This window comes from Dunckerocampus dactyliophorus, chromosome 8 (genome assembly GCF_027744805.1).
Source record: "Dunckerocampus dactyliophorus isolate RoL2022-P2 chromosome 8, RoL_Ddac_1.1, whole genome shotgun sequence".
NCBI classification, from domain to species: domain Eukaryota; kingdom Metazoa; phylum Chordata; class Actinopteri; order Syngnathiformes; family Syngnathidae; genus Dunckerocampus; species Dunckerocampus dactyliophorus.
Window position 1 is genome coordinate 18687116 of NC_072826.1, and position 21902 is coordinate 18709017.

Consider the following 21902-nt stretch of genomic DNA (forward strand, 5'->3'; position numbering starts at 1 on the left):
AAATTTTCTGCGGGTTTTTTCCCCCCCAGTGGCCGCTATAGGCAGGTGGCCGTTAAGACAGGTTTGACTGTATATATATATATATATATATATTTAAAAACTTTTTAAGAAAAACGAACCTGACAGAACAATCATTGTGATGATCAAGACTCTTCTGCCTTGTATTTAGCAAACATCAACTGCTTGTATTGTTTTTTTAATTTGCTCATCTCTGTACATTGTTTGAGTTCCTTACTCAATCCGTTCCATAGTTTCATTCCACATACGGAAATGCTGTGGGTTTTCAGCGTAGTTCTCGCATATAAATGTTTTCGATGTAGATGTCCTTGATGTTTGTTGTTTAAATATTGTTCTGCAGCCTTCACAACCGTTTTGACCCTGTCACTTTTCCTTTCTTGCCTGATGGCCACATTGATGACTTTACATATAAAAGCTACAAAGTTCTTTTTCTTTACAACTAATGTTACAACTAATTGTTAAACATTCTAAAATGTTTTCAATAACAAATGACATATTCTTTACCATTTTGTAGTTCAGATGTTTGTCCACGTATACTGCCACACCTCCTCCATTTGAAGTGTTCCGATTTGCACACATCATTTCATATCCTTCCAGCTCAAAGTCCTTTCCTTTGTTGGCATTAATCCAAGTTTTTGAGATTGCAATTACTTGGAAAGGTTCCTTGAATTGATCCAAATATTGTTTGATGTTCGTAAAGTTTGCATACATGCTTCTGCTGTTTATGTGGATGGTGGATAACTTGTCGTCGTCGTTGAAGCTTTGTGATATTGCTCCTCCATATAATAACAGCAGTCATTTGTGATGTGAGAGAGAAAATTTGAGTCCGGATCAATGTCTTTTTCCATATCCAATTGTTTGTGATCTGTAAAGCAAAAAGTGTCCAATTGTAGATCTTGTAGAATATTAGAGCTGTTTTCTTCCATGTTGGGAGACCTCAGTATTTTTCTAGGTCCGTGATGTCTTTGATAACAAGCACTCTGGCCTCTGGTCCTCCATTTACTTTGATGAAGATTTTGCAATTTGCACTCCATGTTCCTTGGATCCTTCCTTGCTTCCTCAGATCACATGCTTTCTTAGCAATTTCAGCATTGCGCTTTGTCAGGTGGTCATTCATGTAGACGTTTGTTCCTTTCAGCTTCTTTCCTTGTTTCAGCAGAGCAACCTTGAATTTCCTATTAGTGAATTTGACGATGACGACGGGTGTAGTGCGATTCCTGCCATACAGTGGGATATACAATAGTAAGTATCAATAGATTGGATGTCTACATCCACCTCTTTTTGTGTTCAGTTGTGTTGTCATTGACTAATATTTGAATTAGTTTGATGATCTGAAACATTTAAGTGTGACAAACACTTTTTCACACCACTGTATGTTGTGCTCCAAAAACATGGCAGAGAGGTTGCATGTGTGCCAGGTCAAGGAGCAGAAGTTGAGAGAAGCAGCGCTGGGCCCGATGCCTTCCACAGTAATTGCTTTCAGATACAAAGTCATTTATATTTGCTGCACTACCTCACTAGCGCCGCGTTCAAATCCCATCCGAGGTCAACAGGGAACTGAAACGCCTCTGATAACAGCAATCCCTGTCTTTGATCGCACACTCGTCTGGTCTCTGCAGAAAATTCGCTCTTTGAGAGGACTTTAAAGCGAAACAAGGGCGGCCGGTTGAAGATGTTCAAGGAATAAATGTAATAAAAAGTTGTACTGCGGAGGATAAGCCGCGCCAGTGTCCCTTCTGCGACGTATTTAATGCCGGGGCTCATGCCTGCTGCGAACACAGCACCTGAAACGTCTCATGAATTATTTAGGATCGAGTCGTGCAGAGACGGCATCCTGCAGCATTAGCGGTGCAATAAAACTGGACTAATGGACCACTTGGTGCTGTGCTCGTGCTGCATGACTTTCATACGCATTCATGCATCCAATGCGAGTCTCAACAACAACTCTTAGGGACTCACTCAAGACAGTAAAACTAAAGAGAGATGCACAAGACACAGAAAAACACAGAAAAAGAAAATGTGTTGAAAAAAAGGTGTTGAAAGACGCTGCGCCACTTTTGTATTTTTTTAAAAGGAAGCAAGGAACTCAAACGATGCACCAAGATGATTGAATTCAAAAAACAATACAAGCAGTTGATGTTTGCAAAATACAAGGCAGAGGAGTCTTGAACTAGTTTTGTTATGCTATCTCTACTTATTATTTATTATTATTTATGTATTATTATACTCATTATTATATTAATTGTGAAAAAATCTTAATAATTACATCATCATATTGTTACATTACCTTATCATTATTCTATTTATTAAAAAAACAACACATATGGAATACAGGAAGTGAATAAAGTGTACTGCACAAGATGTGGAACGAATGGGGGGGTAGGATTAAATAAGCTTTGCTTCTTCCTGCTCCTTTTGGACATGTGGAACTGTAAATTGAATTATGTGATGTATTCCAATGTAACTGGCATGTATGTTCAAATAAAATTAAACCATAACCAAAATATGATTTAATTCTGTATACAATAATCCCTTGTTAATCACGGTTAATTGGTTCCAGACCCGACCATGAAGAGTATATTTTCGTGAAGTAGGATTCCTTTGTTGTAAATAGAATATGTTCGTGGTTCGAGCATAGGAAACCTTTTAATGACTTTGCAAATAGAGTTTAACATTATTAGAGTTTGTAGACATGAAATAACACTCCTATAGTCACCTTTACACTCGTAATACCCAATATAGTAGACATGATAAGCACAAATAAGCCATATAAGACAAATTACATTTGTACGAGTGTGTGTTGCCGTAAATGTGTTCCAGTGCTGCGGTCTAAGTGGGGGGAGGACAAGAAGTGACGTCGGAATTAGATTTGAGTTTTAGCTTGGCATGAGTTACGGCTGCAACAGTAGCCCGTGTTTGGGATTATTGTGCCTGTTGTGAGATCATTCAAACCTGCAATGAAAGCCTGGTGTTCCAGCAATGAAGTCTGGTGTTTGTGTACATCAGTGAAAAATTACAGTAACAATACTGACACCTGGTGACCAGTGTAGAACACTACATATCATCACGTCTTCGGAATGCCTTATGTGTATTTTTTGCTCATGTAGTAATTTTTATGTTTGAAAATGCAGAATTTAAGCAAAAAATGTGTCAAATTTGCTCAAATATGCATATTTTCTTACTAATGATAGGCCATGACGATAGGAGTCTGTCGACGTTGCCGCCATATTGGATGTGGCAAGAGTCGGGGCGGAGAAGATGCCTCATTCATGTGCTGCAAACCAAATTCCAGGGAATAACACAGGCAGTTGCAGAGCTACGGAGTGGCAACCCTTGGTCACTCTTGGCCAGCCCCGCGGCTGGGGGACAATTTTGACAAACGTGGCTCTGTGGTGCAGAACATTAGTTCAGCCTCACCACCGTTTCCGCTTGAACGCATATCACTGCAGCACACAACTTTCCGTGTGGAGGAGCTGTCAATAAAACCGTGTCTTGCATGGACTGCAAGAGGTAGGTAAGTTTTCCATGAATACTTTGATCGGTTGCGGTCAAGTTTTCTCACTTTCTATGTTGACTTTGACTTCAGCACATACATCTGTTAGTAATGGAAGCTCTCTGTAGCAGCATTAGTGGGCATGTAAACCAAGGACTCTAGGGTTAAAACAGGGGTGCCGATCGGCATCCACTTCCGTATTATGCCCTGCGCAGGTTTGGCTGCCGTGATGGGGAGCAGATTCCAGAAACTATGCATTGAAAACATGTCCTCGGCACACTGCTCAGCGATTAATTGCTCTAACAGACGGTCCAAAAGCAGTGGCGGAACTACAGGGTGGCCAATGGTGGCCGTGGCCACCCTGGTCACTCTCCGACCACCCCACAGGCCATCTAGACAATTCAGTTGTCAACTTATTGCCACCCCTACGTGAGTAATAGTCTCACCTTGGCCACCCCAATGAAAAATTTCTGGCTACGCCACTGTTCACAGGTAACACTTAACAATTACCTTTGATCGTATTTGGCCCATAGACTGCATGATTTGGCATTTTTAACATCGTTTTGAAAACATAATTTGCCGACGTTGTGGAAAACACTGTATCCCCGCACACAATTCATTCATTCATACACTACATCTATGGGGTAGCAGGAATGTAAAAAAAAATGCTGCTGGCAGACACGATAATTTGCTAACGTGAGATGTTGTTTAAAGCCATGTTGAGAAGCTAACTGCTGATGCTGTATCAATTAGTTTCACAACAGATATGTGTTCATTCCACCACAGGAGATATGTGATGTTACACATATCCGTATCGGTAGATTTTGCATTTAGAAATGGCGAGTCGAACAATATCGGCAAAAAACCCCAATATCGAACATCCCTTTTTTTTTTTTTTTAAAGGCAGTGCTTTGTGTTATTTCAGTTTTTCTCAATACTTTGCCTTTTTGTGCCTTTTTTGCTCTAATTTTTTGCTGTTTTTTTTTTTTTTTTAATCTGCTGCATACCATTAAATCCCCAGGCCGCACTTTGGACACCCATGCCATAGACCAGTGGTTCCCAAACTTTTCACAGTCGTGTACCCTATCAGACATTTGATCTGAAGTCATGTACCCAATATTTCTGCACACTTAAAAAGCATACACCTTTTTTTATCTTAATTAACTTGAAATATTGAACATAATCAATTGGTAAATTAATTTTATAGTACTTTCAGGTCAAAAATGTGTATTTTGCATAGTCACGTTTAGATAAAGTTTCACATGAGCACTGATAAATAGATAAGTAATCATCCTACATACCTTTATTCCTATTTGATGTTGGCATCCTTCCGTTTGCATGGGTTCACTTTTTTGTCCACTCACAATGGCTATGGTTTTAGTCTATACATTAATTTAATACCAAATCAAAGGGGAATGTTTTACAATGATGATAAAGCAGTACCTGAAGTACAAAAAAACATATAATTAACAATAAAGTCTAATTTTGGGGGGGATTGGAACACCAATATACTGTAAATAAAATCTTCAAGATTGAAAACATCTACAAAATGATCCAACTTACTTATTTGTTCATATAATGCACACACAGGAATGAACAACCTCATGCCGTGTCTTCTTTCTGCTCCATTCTCCTTGCGGCGCGAGGCGTTCAGGCGCACTCCGAGTACCCACTATACCAATTTGTGTACCCTGGGGGTACGCGTACACCACTTTGGAAACATGGACCATAGACTAACCGAATGTAATTGCTAATAAGTGTTCTTGTCAATGCAATGTGTGTGTGTTACACCACTATAACTGTCTTACTGTGCATATGACAATAAAACTCTTGAATCTTGAATCTTGAACAAGAGAAATAAGAATGTCTCAGAAGAAGCTAGAAGCTATTTAAGTAATCAGTCTGATGACTGACATCTCGTATTGACCCGAATGTAAATCAGACCCTTTTTTTCCCCCAAGAGTCAACAACCCGTCTATGTTGACCAACTCATCAAGTCTCAGTCCATTGTGTTCTTCTTGTTAGGAGTCATTTCTATGAAAAATTGTGTTGTCGTATTGTTACCTTCATCATTTTCTCTAGGCAACGTGAAATGTAGCAACGTAGTAGCATACTGTCTAGTTAGACAGCATTAAAACTTTGTATTCAGTGCAAACTAAGTTTCAAATTAAAAGCATGGCAGCATTAACCTAGATTCTACCACAGCGACATACCACAGTATTTTGTTATTATTTGTATTAAGAGTATCAAATATATTTTGAAAACACAAAAATCTAGATAAACAAATATGCACAAATGGAGGAAAACCATGTCAAAGACAAAGTGATCTTGGTTGAAAAATCCTTTATAAACGCCCATTCTCCTTATGTCTCTGATGAAAGTGCCAAGTAAATGTGCAAGAAATGTTTAGTTTTGGTTTCGGTTATGTCGACAACCACTTATGTCAACGTCAGTTAGCCGAGCCGAGGGTCGTCGAGAAAGGATTTCCCCTATAATAAAATGATGGCTGGTGGACAAAACACATTCTCTGCAACATTCTCGTGCCGAAACAAAAAGCTCTTTCATATATCGTCAAAACTCTCTGATTGAGGTGAACACCTTTGGTCTGCTGAGAGATGCGGGTCAGGCCTACTCGTTTCCATGGAAACACAAACAACCCAACCACGGGTGATATAAACCAACCAAACGGCTTCACCAGATTATATTATACATATTATACATATACTGTATATATATATTTGTATAAATACAGTATATACACACACTGTATATAGCTAGTGTCAAAGTTGGACATTCAAGGACCTGCTTAAAGTTTGATGCACTGGACAATTTCACGGGTAAGTCAACAGACTATTTTACCACACAAAACTGCCTGAATCGCCAAGTCTAATCAGACCAATCTATTTTATTTTCGTTTGGCTCAGGCTCCTTTAATAGTGCTATGATCAATAATAACCAAAGATACATGCAGCAATATTTTAATAACAAAGACTAAACTGGCAAGTTGAGTATGAATTTGATGTGATGCCAGTGTTACACAGACTAAACTATCGCTGGTGGCTGTCGTCATAGTAACAATCAGTCTCCTGTCAGAATCCCATGGTGATGTTTTTTTTTTTAATCATTCTGACAAAGCCATCTAACTAGTACGCTTTGCAAAGGCAGAACTAGAAGGGAGAATCGGCACTCAGTGGCTCAGAGGATATAAATGAGCAGGAGAATGAGGATCCATCATGCAAGACAGTGATGGAGTTCACGGACCACCACAAAGTGTGGAGCCATTCATCAGGAAAGATGGTCAAAACATGATAAGGGTGAGTTAACATTGCAAACTGAGATAGCATAGTTTTCAATAAAATAAATAAGACAACCAAGGAGCACTATAAGAAACCTCAGCTCTTAATTGAGAATAAATAAATAAATAAATAAATAAATAAATAAATAAATAAATATATATATATATATATATATATATATATATATATATATATATATATATGTACAGTATACACACATATACATATACATTCATATATACATATACAGATGTATTTATTTTTATTCGACCAAGATTATAAGCTAAGGCTAAGAATAATTATAATGTACATATTTAAAAAGATGATCTATGTAATGCTGCTTTACATTATTACATACAATAATTACACAGTCATCATACAATATTAACATGAATAAAATATGAATTGATTTATCTTTATATGATGTATCTCATTTTTTGTGAATTATCCTGTAATATAAGCATACTGAATACATAAATAACAGACTTGATCGCCAGAAAAACAGGTTGTTATTGCAAGTTTGAATTATTTGACAACAGGCATAATAATCCCTCATAAAACACAAGCCATAACCCATGCCAAGCTAAAACTCAACTCTGAACCCGATGTCATTTCCTGTCCTCCTACCACTCAGCTCCCTTAGGGGACACATTTATAGCAACACACACGACAACAAGTCTTATTTATGTCTTAAATGGCTTTTTTATTCTTATTTTGTCAACTATATTGGGTGATATGAGTGTAAAGGTGACTATAGTGGTGCTATGTCATGACTAGAGGGCTCAATGTCAAAAACCATCTTTAGAAGGTCATAAACTGGTTTGGTATGCTCTAACTACAAAAATATTGAAATTATAAAGAAGGAATCCTACTTCGCTGAAATTCACTTATCACATTCTGGAACCAATTAACCGTGATAAACGTGGAATTACTGTACTTAAAAAAAAAAACACACATAAAATGAAACTTAAATGTTTTAATACAATTATTTATAAATAAATCAATAAATACAATCTACTTATTTTGTTTTTGTTATTATCTTAATTTAATCTTTATTAATATATATATGTATTTAAAAATATGGTTTAATATTAATCATATAAACGTCTTCTTATTAAGGAACAGTGGGATAGTCAAAATGTACTTTTTCCTTCACTGAAGATGTGACTGTTGCCAAAGACACAATGTGGCAGCGAGATAATTTTGGCATACATTTTCGTGGGAGGGGCCACAGGGGTCGGGTGCAGAGTGAGCCGGGAGCCTTGGCGGTCCAATTCTCGGTTGCGGAAGCTAGCTCTTGGCACGTGGAGGTGGAGAAGTTCCGCCTAGATATAGTCGGACTCACCTCAACACCCAGCAAGGGCTCTGGAACCAGTCCTCTTGGGAGCAGTTGGTCTTTATTCCACTCTGGCGTTGCCAGCAGTGAGAGGCAACGGGCAGGGGTGGCAATTTTTGTTGCCCCCCAGCTCGGGGCCTGTATGTTGGAGTTTAACCAACAACAGGGTGAACAACAGGGTAGTTTTCCTTCGCCTTCGGGTGGCGGATGAGGTCCTGACTGACGTTTGTGCCTAAGCGCCAAACAGCAGTTCAGAATACCCGCTCTTTTTGGAGTCCTTAGAGGGAGTGCTGAAGAGTGCTCCCTCGGGAGATTCCCTTGTTCTGCTGGGGGACTTCAACACTCACGTTGGCAGCAACAGTGAGACCTGGAGAGGTGTGATTGGGAGGAACGGCCCCCCTGATCTGAACCCGAGCAGTGTTTTGTTATTGGACTTCTGTGCTCGTCACAGGTTGTCCATAACAAACACTATGTTCAAGCATTAGGGTGTTCATATGTGCACCTGGCACCAGGACACCCTGGCCAGCAGTTCGATGATCGACTTTGTGGTCGTGTCATCGGAGTTGGAGGATGCCGCTCAGACCTGGCATGCCTAAACATATTGTGAGGATTTGTGATAGATGTATTGTCCAGTATTGTGATTGTGATGGATGGTAATGTAAATTTGGACTATCATACCCATCCATCCATCCATCTTCTTCCGTTTATCCAAGGGGCAGCAGCCTAAACAGATAAGTCCTGACTTCCCTTTCCCCGGCTACTTCGTCCAGCTCCTCCCGGCGGATCCCGAGGTGTTCCCAGGCCAGTTGAGAGACATAGTCTCTCCAACGTGATCTGGGTCTTCCCATACCGATTGGTCTTGGGTTTTGACTATCCCAGTGCTCCAAAATAGATTTTGTTTCGCAGACAAGAAAGGTACTTAGTAGGTAGTAGTATAAGGTAAATTACAGACTGTGGTACCTGTGCGTCCATGAGCAGGTGTCTCATGAGGGTCATGGACTTGGTCAAGGTGTCACCTGTCTTCCCCGGCATGAAGTCCTGGTCCTGGTGGTCAAGGTCCCACGGCCGGGTCACCATGAACTGAGCTATCTGGTCGTTGAGACTGTTGAGAGACTGGACGGCTGCGAAAAGAGACAAACTAGATGAGAGACGTCTTATCTCCTAACACAGAGCTTTTGTTGCTGCGCTCGCTAATGAGAATTCTCTCGACGAAGCCTTCCTCTGCCTTCCTTCATCAAATGAATCCCTCGTTTTGGGCAACAGGGGCATCATTAGGCTAAATCCATTAGCAAGACACAGAAAAACCACAGTCACTCCATTATATGATATTATTCTTCCTGGGGAGCATCTCTGTAATAACGCTATTATGTCTCGTTGCAGTTAATGGCCGTTTCAACACACTTTTGCAGCAGCCTCGTTGTCTCCCTGGGTTTGAGCAAAGTTCGCATTTAAGTCTGGAAATTGTCTTGTCAATGCAATTCACAGCAGGGACGCACAAAGTCAGCAGAAGCAAGCCAGAACGCTGTTTAATATAATGGTGGATAATTTATCTTTCTTTTAATCAATAACTTCATTAAAACAAGCGTGTGCGTGTGTGTGAGGCAAAATTTAGTTTCACAACAATAAAAAAAAACAGGATTTTACAGAATTAATCAGCAGCAATACACTGGCGTGGAAGCTGTACAACTTTTAACAAAGTTTCACTGCGTTGCATGTTAGCCAGAGCAATAGTATGTGGTATATATACTACAGTATGGTCCTCATGACATAAAATGGCACCTTTCAAAAAACTGATGTCAAAATATTAATTCATATTGTTTCCCCACATTCCACTAATCTTTTAAAAGTACTTCACCCTTAAATATACGTATCAGATGTGAATTATATTTTCATTTTCAACCTTTCAAAGGACAGTATGTATACATAGCTCCACTGCTATTTGCTTTAAATAAAAAACAAAAAGTAAAATAACTTGCATCAAATAAAATGTAAATTTGTTTGCAGTATTTGCTTTTTATTATTATTAAGCCCTGAGATGAACTAATGATTGGCAGTGAAATAGATTTTCATGCATTGCTAGTTTTTTTCTACAATGTCAGATTAGGAGGAGAAAAAGGTCCTAATGACCTAAATTGTAAGCTTTCCAAAAACTGCAGTAAAAATGTATTATATTCATATGTTTTAGTTTAAAAGAAGTAATTCCTTTTAAAACCACCTCTGCCTGAGGTATAATAAATCAAATACTAAATTTATTTTGTTTTTTTTAATTTAAAGTCAGAATGTTAAATAATCTAAACATAAACAAAGTAGGTAACACTTTACAATACGGTACACAGCATTACAGTTAATGAGGCATGAACCTACCTAACCACTATTCATTAATTACTCAGTAACTAGTTTATATTTATGTGCCTTAGTCAGTAGTTCCTCATTAGTTCTTCATTAGTTCCTTAGGAACTACTCTAAATTTATGTGCCTTAGTTCCTCAGTAACTACCCTTCTCATAAGTTCCTCATTAGTTCTTCATCAGTTCCTCAATAACTAATCTAAATTTATGTGCCTTAGTCATTAGTTCCTCAGTAACTACTGTATTTTTGTGTACCTTATTGTAAAGTGTGACCACAAGCTGAAACAATTCGCATAAAATACATTTCAAAGAGTATTTGGTTATTATTATTATGTTTAGTCCCTTGGATGAGTCAATAATTGGTTTGATTGATTTGCATGCATTGTTATTTTTTACAGTGTTGAGGGGGAAAAAACTCAATGACAAAAACTGTCAGCTTCCCGAAAACTGCTATCGTCAAAATTTTTTTCCACTTTAAAGAAGTAATTATTATTTAAAACTACCTTTGCCTGAGGTATACAGTGTCCTCCAGAAGTATTGGAACAATGAGGTCAATTTCTTTATTTTTGCTGTAGACTGAAAACATTTGGTCAAAAGACGAATATGAGATCAGAGAGCAACATTTCAGCTTTTATTTCCAGGTATTTACATCTGGACTTAACACAACTTAGAAGATAGCACCTTTTCTTTGATCTCACCCATTTTCCATATGAGCAAAGGTATTGGAACACGTGACTGACAGGTGTGTTTACTTGCCCAGGTGTGTCCTATTACATTGTTCATTCAATCAGTAAATAGCACTGAATGTCTACCACTCCCTTTCAGATTGAATAGGATAGATGTTGCCAGTGAAAACTGCCTTTAGAGGTGAAAACACCATGAAAACCAGACAGCTGTCTACAAGCAATAGTGAATCGGAGAGAAGATAGAAAATCAATCAGAACCATTGCACAAACATTGGTCATAGCCACTACAACCATTTGGAATGTCCTGAAAAAGAAAGAATCAACTGGTGTACTAAGTAACAGTCATCCAACAGGTAGACCAAGGAAAACATCAGCAGTTAATGACAGAAATATTGTGAGAACAAGAACAACATGCAGAGGGCAGGATTGAAGATATCACTATCTACTGTTCATAGAAGACTTCATGAACAAAAGTACTGTACAATGGCTACATCAGAAGTTAGCAAACCACTTGAAAACTTTATCAGTCAAAAACGTTTGTCTCACAATTGTTCAGGCTAATCTCTTTACTTTCTCTGGTTTTCATGTTGTTTTCACCTCTAAAAGCAGTCTAGACAAGCAAAACCCATCCTTCCCAATCTGAATGTGGACATTCACTGCTATTTATTGACTGAACTGAATACTTTTACTCACATGAAAAATGAGTGGGGTCAAACAAAAGGCCGTGCATAATTACCTGTAATTACCTGAAAATAAGAGCTGAAAAGTTGCTCTTGGGTCTTGAATTTATCTTTTGAATATTTTCAGTCTGCAGCAAAAATAAATTAATTTACTTTGCTGTTCCAATACTTCTAAAGGGCACTGTAAGCATTACATTTTGTGGAGGAACCTTTAAGGCCAGAATGTTTTCATCCAACAGTTTTTGATTCAAAAATACTCTGCCATGAACATACACACACAAACACACACACACACAAACAGACACACTATTATCCAACATCAGTAACACATTTATCATTTCAGTAGCAAGGCAAAAAAAATAATAAAAATAAACAGAATAAAATGAAATTTTGCTGATTGCTTGGAACTGGAAAAGTGGCGCCACCCGGTGGAAAAATATAAAAATTGAAAGCCAGTGTATACTGTAAATTGAAATGTTACATTACAAAATGGCAACCGGAAGTGGAAGCTCCAAACGAGCCACATTGCTTGGTTTGTTTTAAAAAGAAAATGTCACTGTGGTAAAAAAAAACAAAAAAAAACAACATTTCCAACATCATCCGAAGACGAGAAGCTAGGCGGATAATTCTAGCTAGCTAGCCAGTTAGTTAGCTGCTGACAGCTAGGCAAAGCGTGTATACTTGTAGAAAGATGTAAGAGAAGTCCAACACCAATAGGTGATCAATAGGTGATGCCAGTGAGTGATGAAACACACTGGCATCGATTGGCGTAGCCTGTGTCAAGCTGTCCAACTGAAACCATTGAGGTTTTACAGACTAGTGTTGATCCTCGCTGTAATACGAGACAAAGTGCGTTCCATGTCGGCTCAATATGAGTGTTGGCAACCCTACGTGACACAGCACACATACACAGTCATGTCATGTTTGTGTTGTCATGACATGAATTGTAATGTCTCCACCGCACGGCGATCGTTTTTTGTGATCGGCTTTGAAAGGCATTTATCAGCATATGCCGATACTAATCGGTGGCCGATCTATCCCTAATAAAAATGGGTTTTGTGTTAATATTTTAGGCTTTCTGGAACGTATTTATAGGATTTACATTATTTCCATCCATCCATACATCCATCGATTTTCTATGTCGCTTATCCTACTTATGGTCGCGGGGGTATGCTGGAGCCTATCCCAGCTGACTTCGGGCGAGGGGCGGGGTACACCCTGTCGCCAGCCAATGGCAGCGCACATATAGACAAACAACCATTCACACTCACATTCATACCTATGGACAATTTAGAGTCGCCAATTAACCTAACATGCATGTTTTTGGAATGTGGGAGGAAACCAAACTACCTGGAGAAATCCCACATAAGCACGGGGAGAACATGCTAACTCCACACAGAGATGCGATTTACATTATTTCTTATGGGAAAAAGGTATTTGGTTAGAGTCGGACCTTCTGGAAAGAAACAATGACGCTAACCAAAGTTCCACTGTACATATAGGATGTAAGGTCTCTTAAGAGTTAACATAATACTGACCATTGCTAGGGTCACAATATTAGAAACAGGTGACAGTTTGATTCAATTGTACAAGACAACAAAGAAGAATAAGAGATTTAAGAGCCATCAATATATTAGCAGCTTTGGAGGTTAATTGAAGACACACCAAGGTTAACTTTTCAAGAGAAACATCAAAGATTTACGACTGCTCATCTCGGCCAGCCTTGTCTTGTATTTCAACAACGAGCACACAGCGGCCCTCGCAGCCATCAAATCAGCCACGGATAAATGCGGATAAAAATGTTTACGACAAGAGAGCCGACAACTGGATACCAATCTCGCCTTCAACATTTACAAGGTGCCCGCCTCTGCCACCCCTCGACCACCAAATGACAACGCCACCTCAGAAGAAGATGACATGTTGTCACACGCTGAGAGCAGACACGCCCGCTTCTTCTTCCTCTTGTAATTCCAAAAATGGTATCACTATCAAACGGTCGCACGTGAAAGCATCAAGGCAGAGAGAATGTGACATTTCAATTTTAACAATTACAGTAACTCAAGGCTCAAAACTGTAAATAAAGACCTGTTTTTTTTTTTTTACCCTGGGTTGGAACAAAACAACAGTCCTGGTCCACTAAAAAAAGGGTTTATAATTAGGTACACATTTAAAAAATATATATAATTCAAATAATTCAATAAATAAATAAATAAACACAGAAATGTCAAAGGCAGGTACTCCTATAGGTACTATTTTTAGTACCTGGGAGCACAGCTGGGGTTCCAAGCTTGTCGCTTATTGGATGACCCCATTCAGCAATGTTGCGTTATTTAAGAATGAACAGTAAAAAATGACCAAAATAATCACAACTGCTAACATTAGCTCAATTGTAATATCATGCTCTGCAGTTTCCGCTTTTCTACAGTGCTCTGTTTACTTGCTGCCCTCACTCTCCAAATAATAAATACCAGGGGTGCCACAATACGTGAACAGTCATCCCTCACTACATTACGGTTTGAGTATTGTTCCCTCATTCTGTCAGGGGTTTTCCAAAAAATTTGTATTAATTAATAAATAATTGCTGTTTTGTGGTTGACTATGGCCTATTATTATTACTCAAAAATAGTGAAAGACAAGTCATATGTAGTATTCTACACTGTTCACTAGGCGTCACTAATGTTAGCACTGCATGGAGTCTCCTCCCGTTCCTTGCGGAAGTGGTACGTTTTTTGCATCTTTGTCCTTCTTGCCCACTCAGTGTCAAACCCTTAAGTCTAGAATAGACACATTGGAGGCTAACTAGTTAGCTCGGTAGCTTGCTATGCTGAAAACGGGGGCCGTCTCTTGTGACCCTGCAGAGATCCCGCATAAGAGTTGCGCAATGCGATGTAAACAATTATAGTAGTGTGACAGTGTCCATTATTTATTTTACAAACGTACGCATTTACCAGATGCATGTGTATACCAAGCAAGTAACAAGCATCATAGTGAGGATGGAGGATAGACACAGTTTTTTTTTTTTTTTTAATGCCATGCGATCCACATTATGTTCGAGATACTACAAGAAGGAACTTTCACAATGCTAATGTATGAGTTATGTCTTATTATCGCTTATCATGCATACTATATTAGATAATGCGAGTGTAAAGGTGACTACAGGGGTGCTATTTCATGACTAAAAGACTCTAAATATGGCAACAACTGCACTTAGTAGGATATAAACAGGTTTTCTCTAACTACGCTCTAACTACGAAAATATTCCATTTATAATATTGAATCATACTTCACGGAAATTCACTTATCACGGCCAGGTCTGGAACTAATTACCGCGATAAACGAGGGATGATCGAACCCTTCGATACAGTGGTCTCAATTTGATACCACTATGAATTGAATGATACTGTAAGCCAAGTCACGAGCGTCTCATGATATCAGTCAGCTGACATTGAAGTCCCCTCTTGATCCCCTGTCACTCCTCTGTGGCAAAGATGGTGTCCTAAGTGGAATACAAAACTGCATTTTTCATCTTTATTATCAGAATTCCGAATAAAGTAACTCAGCAATTAGATGCATGTACGTACAATTAAAGTCCTCATTGCACTTGTAGCGGCTGGTTCCATGCAAAACCTTTACAAAAAAAAAAAAAAGTCAATTGTGCCATGCTTGCCCTGAACTTCGTTATGGAAATGTCTTTTATACATGTTGCTAGTATTTTATGATGAATTGAAAAATGTTATTGTTAAAGTTTTTATGTGTTGCCTTGACTTTGGCTGTTTGTCATTTCAATAATTGCTTTTCTTTATGTTATAATTGTAATGTTTAATAGCAAACTGGATGTGCACATCAGCTGTGGAAATAATGAATGCATAGTTTGACTGAAATACTATTGAATCTATGAACAGAACTGATTAATGACTCATGTTCTTTATTACCTTGTTGAATTGAATTGTGTATTCTATATTTATTTTAATATTTTTTAACAAGGTGCTGTTTTTGTTTTATATAGTTCTAAATTCTAAGTAGGTACAGCAGAAAAACAGACAGATATAGCTAATTTGTACTTTTGAGTTGAAATAAATCTTGGTAATTCCAATAAAATACAAGTTAAAAAGGCATGAAAATGTATCTTTTTTTGTATAAAAAAATAATAAAACTGTGACACTAAATATCAAATCAAACAGTGAATTCTCTGGATCACCGTACCCTAAATACATGACATAAATACACTGGTTTTGCTACTTGGCCAAAGTAGTCACAGCTGTACAGGGTTATTCTCTGCCAAAAGCAGGTACTGTCAGGTACTTTAAGGTATTAATTCAAATATCTGGTCATCCAGAGTTCTAAACGTGCCGAGCAGATTCCATATGTGTGAGCTAATCCCCTACTGATCACTGAGATTTGTTATCGCTGCGACATTAAAACTTTTGAGCTTACACGGCTAAACATGACCAAAAATAAACAAACACGTGCACACATTAGCTCGCTATGTGGCTGCACTATTATACTCCACAGTCTCTGGGTTGCTGCAGTGCTCCGTTTTCTTGCTGCCCATAATCTCCAACGTTAAAAAAAACCACTGGTTTTGCTACTCGGCTTGGGACGGCTGTACAGGTACTATAAAATACTTGAAGGTAGTATTTCTAGTACAAGATACCATATGGTGAAGTATTTATCATCATAGTATTCATATGTCATCTAAACATACACAGCGAGTGTCTTTCTGAAAGACCCCTCCCCCCCAATAAATCCTATATTGTGCCTGAAAAGATATTTTAGGGCACATAATGTATAGAATCATGTCTATTCTTATGTTTCCATGCACGTTTGAGACGTCAGGGTTTGTCTTGCTATGAGATGTAGACAGCTCATTACATTCTTTGTAGATGCCCACGGGATCCACGCTACATCAACAATAAGCTCTAATGAGGCATGTTGCTCTCCTGTCAGCCCTTACAGTCCCTGGGAAAATGACCAATTGTATAATCCAAGTAAATATGCGCAGGAGGGGTGTCTAACGCATATTATCCAAACATCTCTTTGGCTCAGTATGCTTTCAGCAACCGTCACCTCTGTGTCACACAGTCTCTGCCAAGGCAATTTGAGGAGGCTCCACTTGGAGCCAAAAGGTCCAGAGTGGGGAATGAACAATATGAGGCAATCACACACACACGCAAGACTTCATTTGTCCTGCCAGAATAAATACCTGGTGCAGTTTCAGTGAAGCCAAAAAAGCCCAATGCTGGACCTCCACCAAAACAATACCACCACCTTGGACTGTCAGACATTTTGGAGTTACAACGCTTCTGATGCCAGGGGGTGTACTTAACTGATCAGTCATACTGACATGTGCATGTTGTTTGCTCCACTGAGGAATTGGACATACTTTGGACGACTCGGATTACCTTTAAAAAGATATCTGTCAGAAAGAAATGACTACTATTTGTTGGAAAAATATGCCTCAAAAGTAATAAAAAACATGGCAAATCTGGTGACACTTCAGCTCATTAAGTATCTAAAAGGATTCACTTTGATGTTTATTTGGCTTTTGGTGTGTCGAAGGGTACCGATGATTGCCAAGAGGACAGGAAAGGGTCTGGCGGCTCAGTACAATATGAGTTTTCTATACATCCACTAATTCATTCTACCAGGCAGATGCTAACATTTTGTACACAGCATGCAGCTTAAAGCGTAATGGCTAATGACTAGCAGGTAAATGACCAAAGAAGCATATTTTTTATCAACCTGAAAATGTGTATTTGTAGTGTTTTACTTCATTTTAAGCTCTATTTTACAGTGGTTAGCTTCTTTTTACACTTGTATGAGAGTAAAAAATGTCCAATTGTTATTGAAAATGCTGCCTGTAAAGTTTTAAGGACAAAGAATATAAATTCACTTTACATTATTACGGTGGCAAAGGTTCACTTAACATGACTTCCTGTTTACTTTATGTAGGGTACTTTATTAGGGTTTATCATGTAGTGATTAACTTCTTTTTACACTTGTATGACATTTAACGCTAACATATTATTTAAAACGTTGCCTGTACAATGAATAAATGATTGAGTTGGACCCCGTAATAAATTTATTTAATTGACATGATTCCAATTTACTTTCTTGAGGTTTTTATTATCGAGTGTTTGACTTTTTTTTAAAAGTTGTATGGTAGTAATGTTAAAAGTTATGTTCAGACATATTTTTGACCCTTAAACTCGTGGTCGGTCCTGTGCTGCTCATTAATAAATGTAAATGGGGCGAGCTCAGCCATCTAGGAGAAAAAGGGTGTGAATTATGGTGCAAGTTTCAGTCCTAAATGCTAAATGTGAATTTTAAATAAGACCTAACTCCCTGCTGGCCTCCCTCACTCATGTAATCCTTTCATAATTAATCCAAATCACTTCTACACACTGCGTCAAGGTTTCACCGCTGATGTTGATATAGAAGCTAATTGCTGACAGATATAAGACAAAGAAAACACTATTCCCTAATGAGAAATGTGTTTCTGCAGTGGATGTTAACTATGAAGACTTCCAGGTGCTGCTGGAGGCCTTCTTTTTGACAACAGCAACACTGCCCCCATTTGGTCGCTTTGAAGACTGTTGGTATTTGATTAGTCATGACTTGCCTTACAACGCAAAACCCTAAAGGTGTGTCTCTTCAAGTAAAAGGCATACATTCCTGGTGAAAATTTTAACGCCGTGTGTGTGCCTCGCATTGAAAAATTGCAAGAATTTACATTTTGCACTGTTGGATCTTAAGGAGGTTCTTTCTACACAGAGCTTCAAAATGCAAAAAAAGAAGAAATGGGAGTGAGACAAAAAAAAAACAAGCATTAAAGTGAAATAGGCTGTTCATCAGCTGATCAAAACTTCAACACCATATCCTTTAAAAAGCCCAAATCTTGGCAAAAATGTGGATTCAATGTCATTTTCTGTCAGGTATTCACACTGTCATGATCTCTTGATGGTAAAAGCAAAGAAGCTTTCTCTCTTTGAACACGGTCAGATTGTTGAGCTGCATAAGCAAGGCCTCTCACAGCACGCCATTGCTGCTGAGGTCGGACACAGTGAGACAGTCATTTGAAACTTCTTCAAAGATCCTGAGGTTATGGAACAAAAAAGTCAAGTGATAGACCCAAAAAAGTCACTGGCCCTGAGCCGGAGAATTCAATTGGCTGTTTGTCAAGACAGGGGACGATCCTCAGCCAAAATGAAGGTTGTTACTGGTGCCGAGTGCAGTCCAATAACCATGAAATGACAAAAAAATGTCTTCAAAGGCCTTGTCTCCTTCAACACCACAAAATTGGCTGTTTGGAATTTCCACAAGACCACCAAAAATGGGACACTGAAAGGCGGAGAAAAGTTTAATTCTCGATGAGAAAAAATGCAACCTTGACGGTCCTGATGGCTTCCAGCATTACTGCATGACAAGGAGATCCCACCTGGGATGTTTTCCACACGGCACAGTGGAGGGGGGCGCCACCAAGATCTGGGGTGCTTTTTTCTTCAATGGAAGAATGGATTTTCAGGTTGTGCAGGGGCGTCAAAATGCAACTGTCTATGTGTAGATGTTGCAGGAGGCATCCCTCATGACTGAAGGCCCTCGTCTGTGTGGTAATGACTGGATTTTTCAACAGGACAATGCTGCAGTTCACAATGCCCGCCTGACAAAGGACTTCTTCCAGAGAAATAACCTCACTCTTTTGGACCATCCTACTGTTCCCCTGATTTAAATCCAATAGAGAACATTTGGAGATGAATGGCAAGGGAAGTTTACAAAAATGGACATCAGTTCCATACCTTGAAGCTATCTTCACCACCTGGAAGAACATTCCCACTCGAGGAAAGACTGGCATCAAGCATGCCCAAACCAAAAAGAATGGCGCACTAACCCTTCCTATTACTCAATACTGAGTCCTTCTTTGAACGCGTCTGTGTAGGCTCTCAGTCGTACAGGAGTTGTCCATCGAGGGAAAGGCTTCTTGAGACGTCATCTGTACTTCTGTGAAGAAGGTGTCGGACGTTTCGCTCCTCATCCGAAGAGCTTCGTCAGCGAACTAATAAGTGCTGGTAACCTAGGCCTTAAATACAGTAAGAGTGGGCGGAATTGGTGTGCCAACACCCTCCTCCTATTGGTTCCTTACACTAAGTCTGGGCGGAGTAGTGGTATAATCCTCTCCTGCTATTAACACCTCCGATAAAAGGGAAGTGTCGCTCCCTGAATTGGGTATGAACGACTCTGATACTGGCTCGTTAGCATCTATTGTTCTGGCTCGGCCCTGGCTTCACCTCATTTGCAAGACTAAGAGCTGTGGGTTTTGGTCTCAGTAACCTGCTGAACACAGGATCCAAATTAAACCTCAAACCACCATTCCGATTCAATGATGGGTTCTGTTGTTTGACAAAAATAGCTTCCTTTACTCCTCTTTCAAACCACCTTTTTTCTTTGGCCAAAATCTTTACATCGCTGTCCTGAAAAGAGTGATTGGTTTCTTTAAGGTGTAGATGTACTGCTGATTGAGGACCACTCGAATTGTCCCTGCGATGTTGATAAAGTCTTTTTTGGAGCATTTGCTTAGTTTCCCCAATGTAGTGCTCTTTGCATTCCTCATCTTTACAGTGGATGGAATAGACCACATTGCTCTGTTTTTGGTTTGGAGCCTTGTCTTTAGGATGCACTAATTTTTGTCTCAGGGTATTTACTGGTTTGAAATAGGTAGGAATTTTGTGTTGCCATAAGATCCTCTGGAGTTTTTCGGAGAACCCCACTACCCCCTAGATGGACAACTCCTGTACGACTGAGAGCCTACACAGACGCATTGCTACCAACTTTGGGAGAGACATCCTTTTGCTGGTACGTATCTTAGAAAAGGCCACTCTTAAATTAGCAGATTTAAGGAACCACCTCAGATTCAATCTTAGATGCAGGCAGAGTAGGTTAATCCCCAAATGCATGAGGCAAGCGTCCCTTGAGCAAGGACACTTGGCAAGGAAAATGCAACTAAACTACATCAGAAAACCACAAAATTTGAGAATTAGGAGACTTAACATACAAATAAAAAATAAACAGTCTGAGGTAGAAACCTTCTATCGGAGATTGCAAACAAAGGTTACGCACGAAACCTATCAGGAGGTTTGTGAATTTACTAAATCGGGTTATATGAAGCACCATAGCAAAACCAAAGAAAGGCATAAGGGAAAATTCCAGAAACTTCTATCGGAAAATCGACCACAGCTTGTCGTAAACACTAAGGATGGGGGGAATCAGACCAATACTAAAGAAAATTGGATCCAAAATCTGTCAGACAGAAGCCTCTCGGAGACAGAGAAGGCAGTATTAACCAAGGGTCTCAACTTCTCAGTGACTCCTAAAACGATACCCACAGGAGACTATATCACAGCAGCTGAATCGGCCATCAGGAACAATAACCTTTCTAGAACAGAGGCAGGGGACCTTCGTCTGAGAATATCGGCCCTTCTCAGTAGTGCTAAACCACCACCGTCCAATATCACGGTAGGTGAGAGGAAAGCATTAGCGGCTCTGCAGAAAGATGAGAGCATCACCATCTTACCAGCTGATAAGGGCAGATGCACAGTGGTTCTCAACACATTGGACTATGAAGAAAAAATAACAAGTCTAATTAGTGATGTCAACACATATGAGCAACTTAAAAGGGACCCATCCAGTAGGTATAACAAAGAAATCATAGACTGTCTCCAAAAGTTAGAGAAGGAAGAACTAATTGACAGACAGATGTATCATAGGTTATACCCTGGGGAGGCTACACCATGTATCTATGGCCTTCCAAAAATCCACAAGGAAGGGTTTCCCCTCAGACACATTGTCTGTAGCATTGACTCTACCACGTACAATGTAGCTAAATATGTAAAAACAGTCTTATCACCATTGGTAGGCAACACTGATCATCATATAGAGAACCCAAAAGGGTTTGTGACGAGTATCAAAGACCTCAGATTGGAGCCAGAGGAAACTTTGGTGTCTTATGATGTGACTTCACTTTTCACATCTGTCCCCACCTCAGCAGCAGT

The 21902-nt window shown here is 39.2% G+C and overlaps 1 protein-coding gene across 9 annotated transcripts in view; it reads right to left on the reverse strand.

The window, feature by feature from the left end:
- kaznb (kazrin, periplakin interacting protein b) overlaps positions 1-21902 on the reverse strand; it is a 130367-nt gene that overhangs the window by 88354 nt on the left and 20111 nt on the right. For 8 of the 9 annotated variants that reach the window (XR_008572340.1, XM_054785921.1, XM_054785919.1 and 5 more), the window contains one exon: positions 9104-9264. Coding sequence is in view for 7 of the 9 variants with exons in the window: in XM_054785921.1 (XP_054641896.1) it covers positions 9104-9264 (161 nt within the window). In the remaining 2 variants the exon portion in view is untranslated. Of the gene's footprint in view, positions 1-9103; positions 9265-21902 lie in introns of those variants that run through there. The other variant, XM_054785925.1, reaches the window with a different exon arrangement.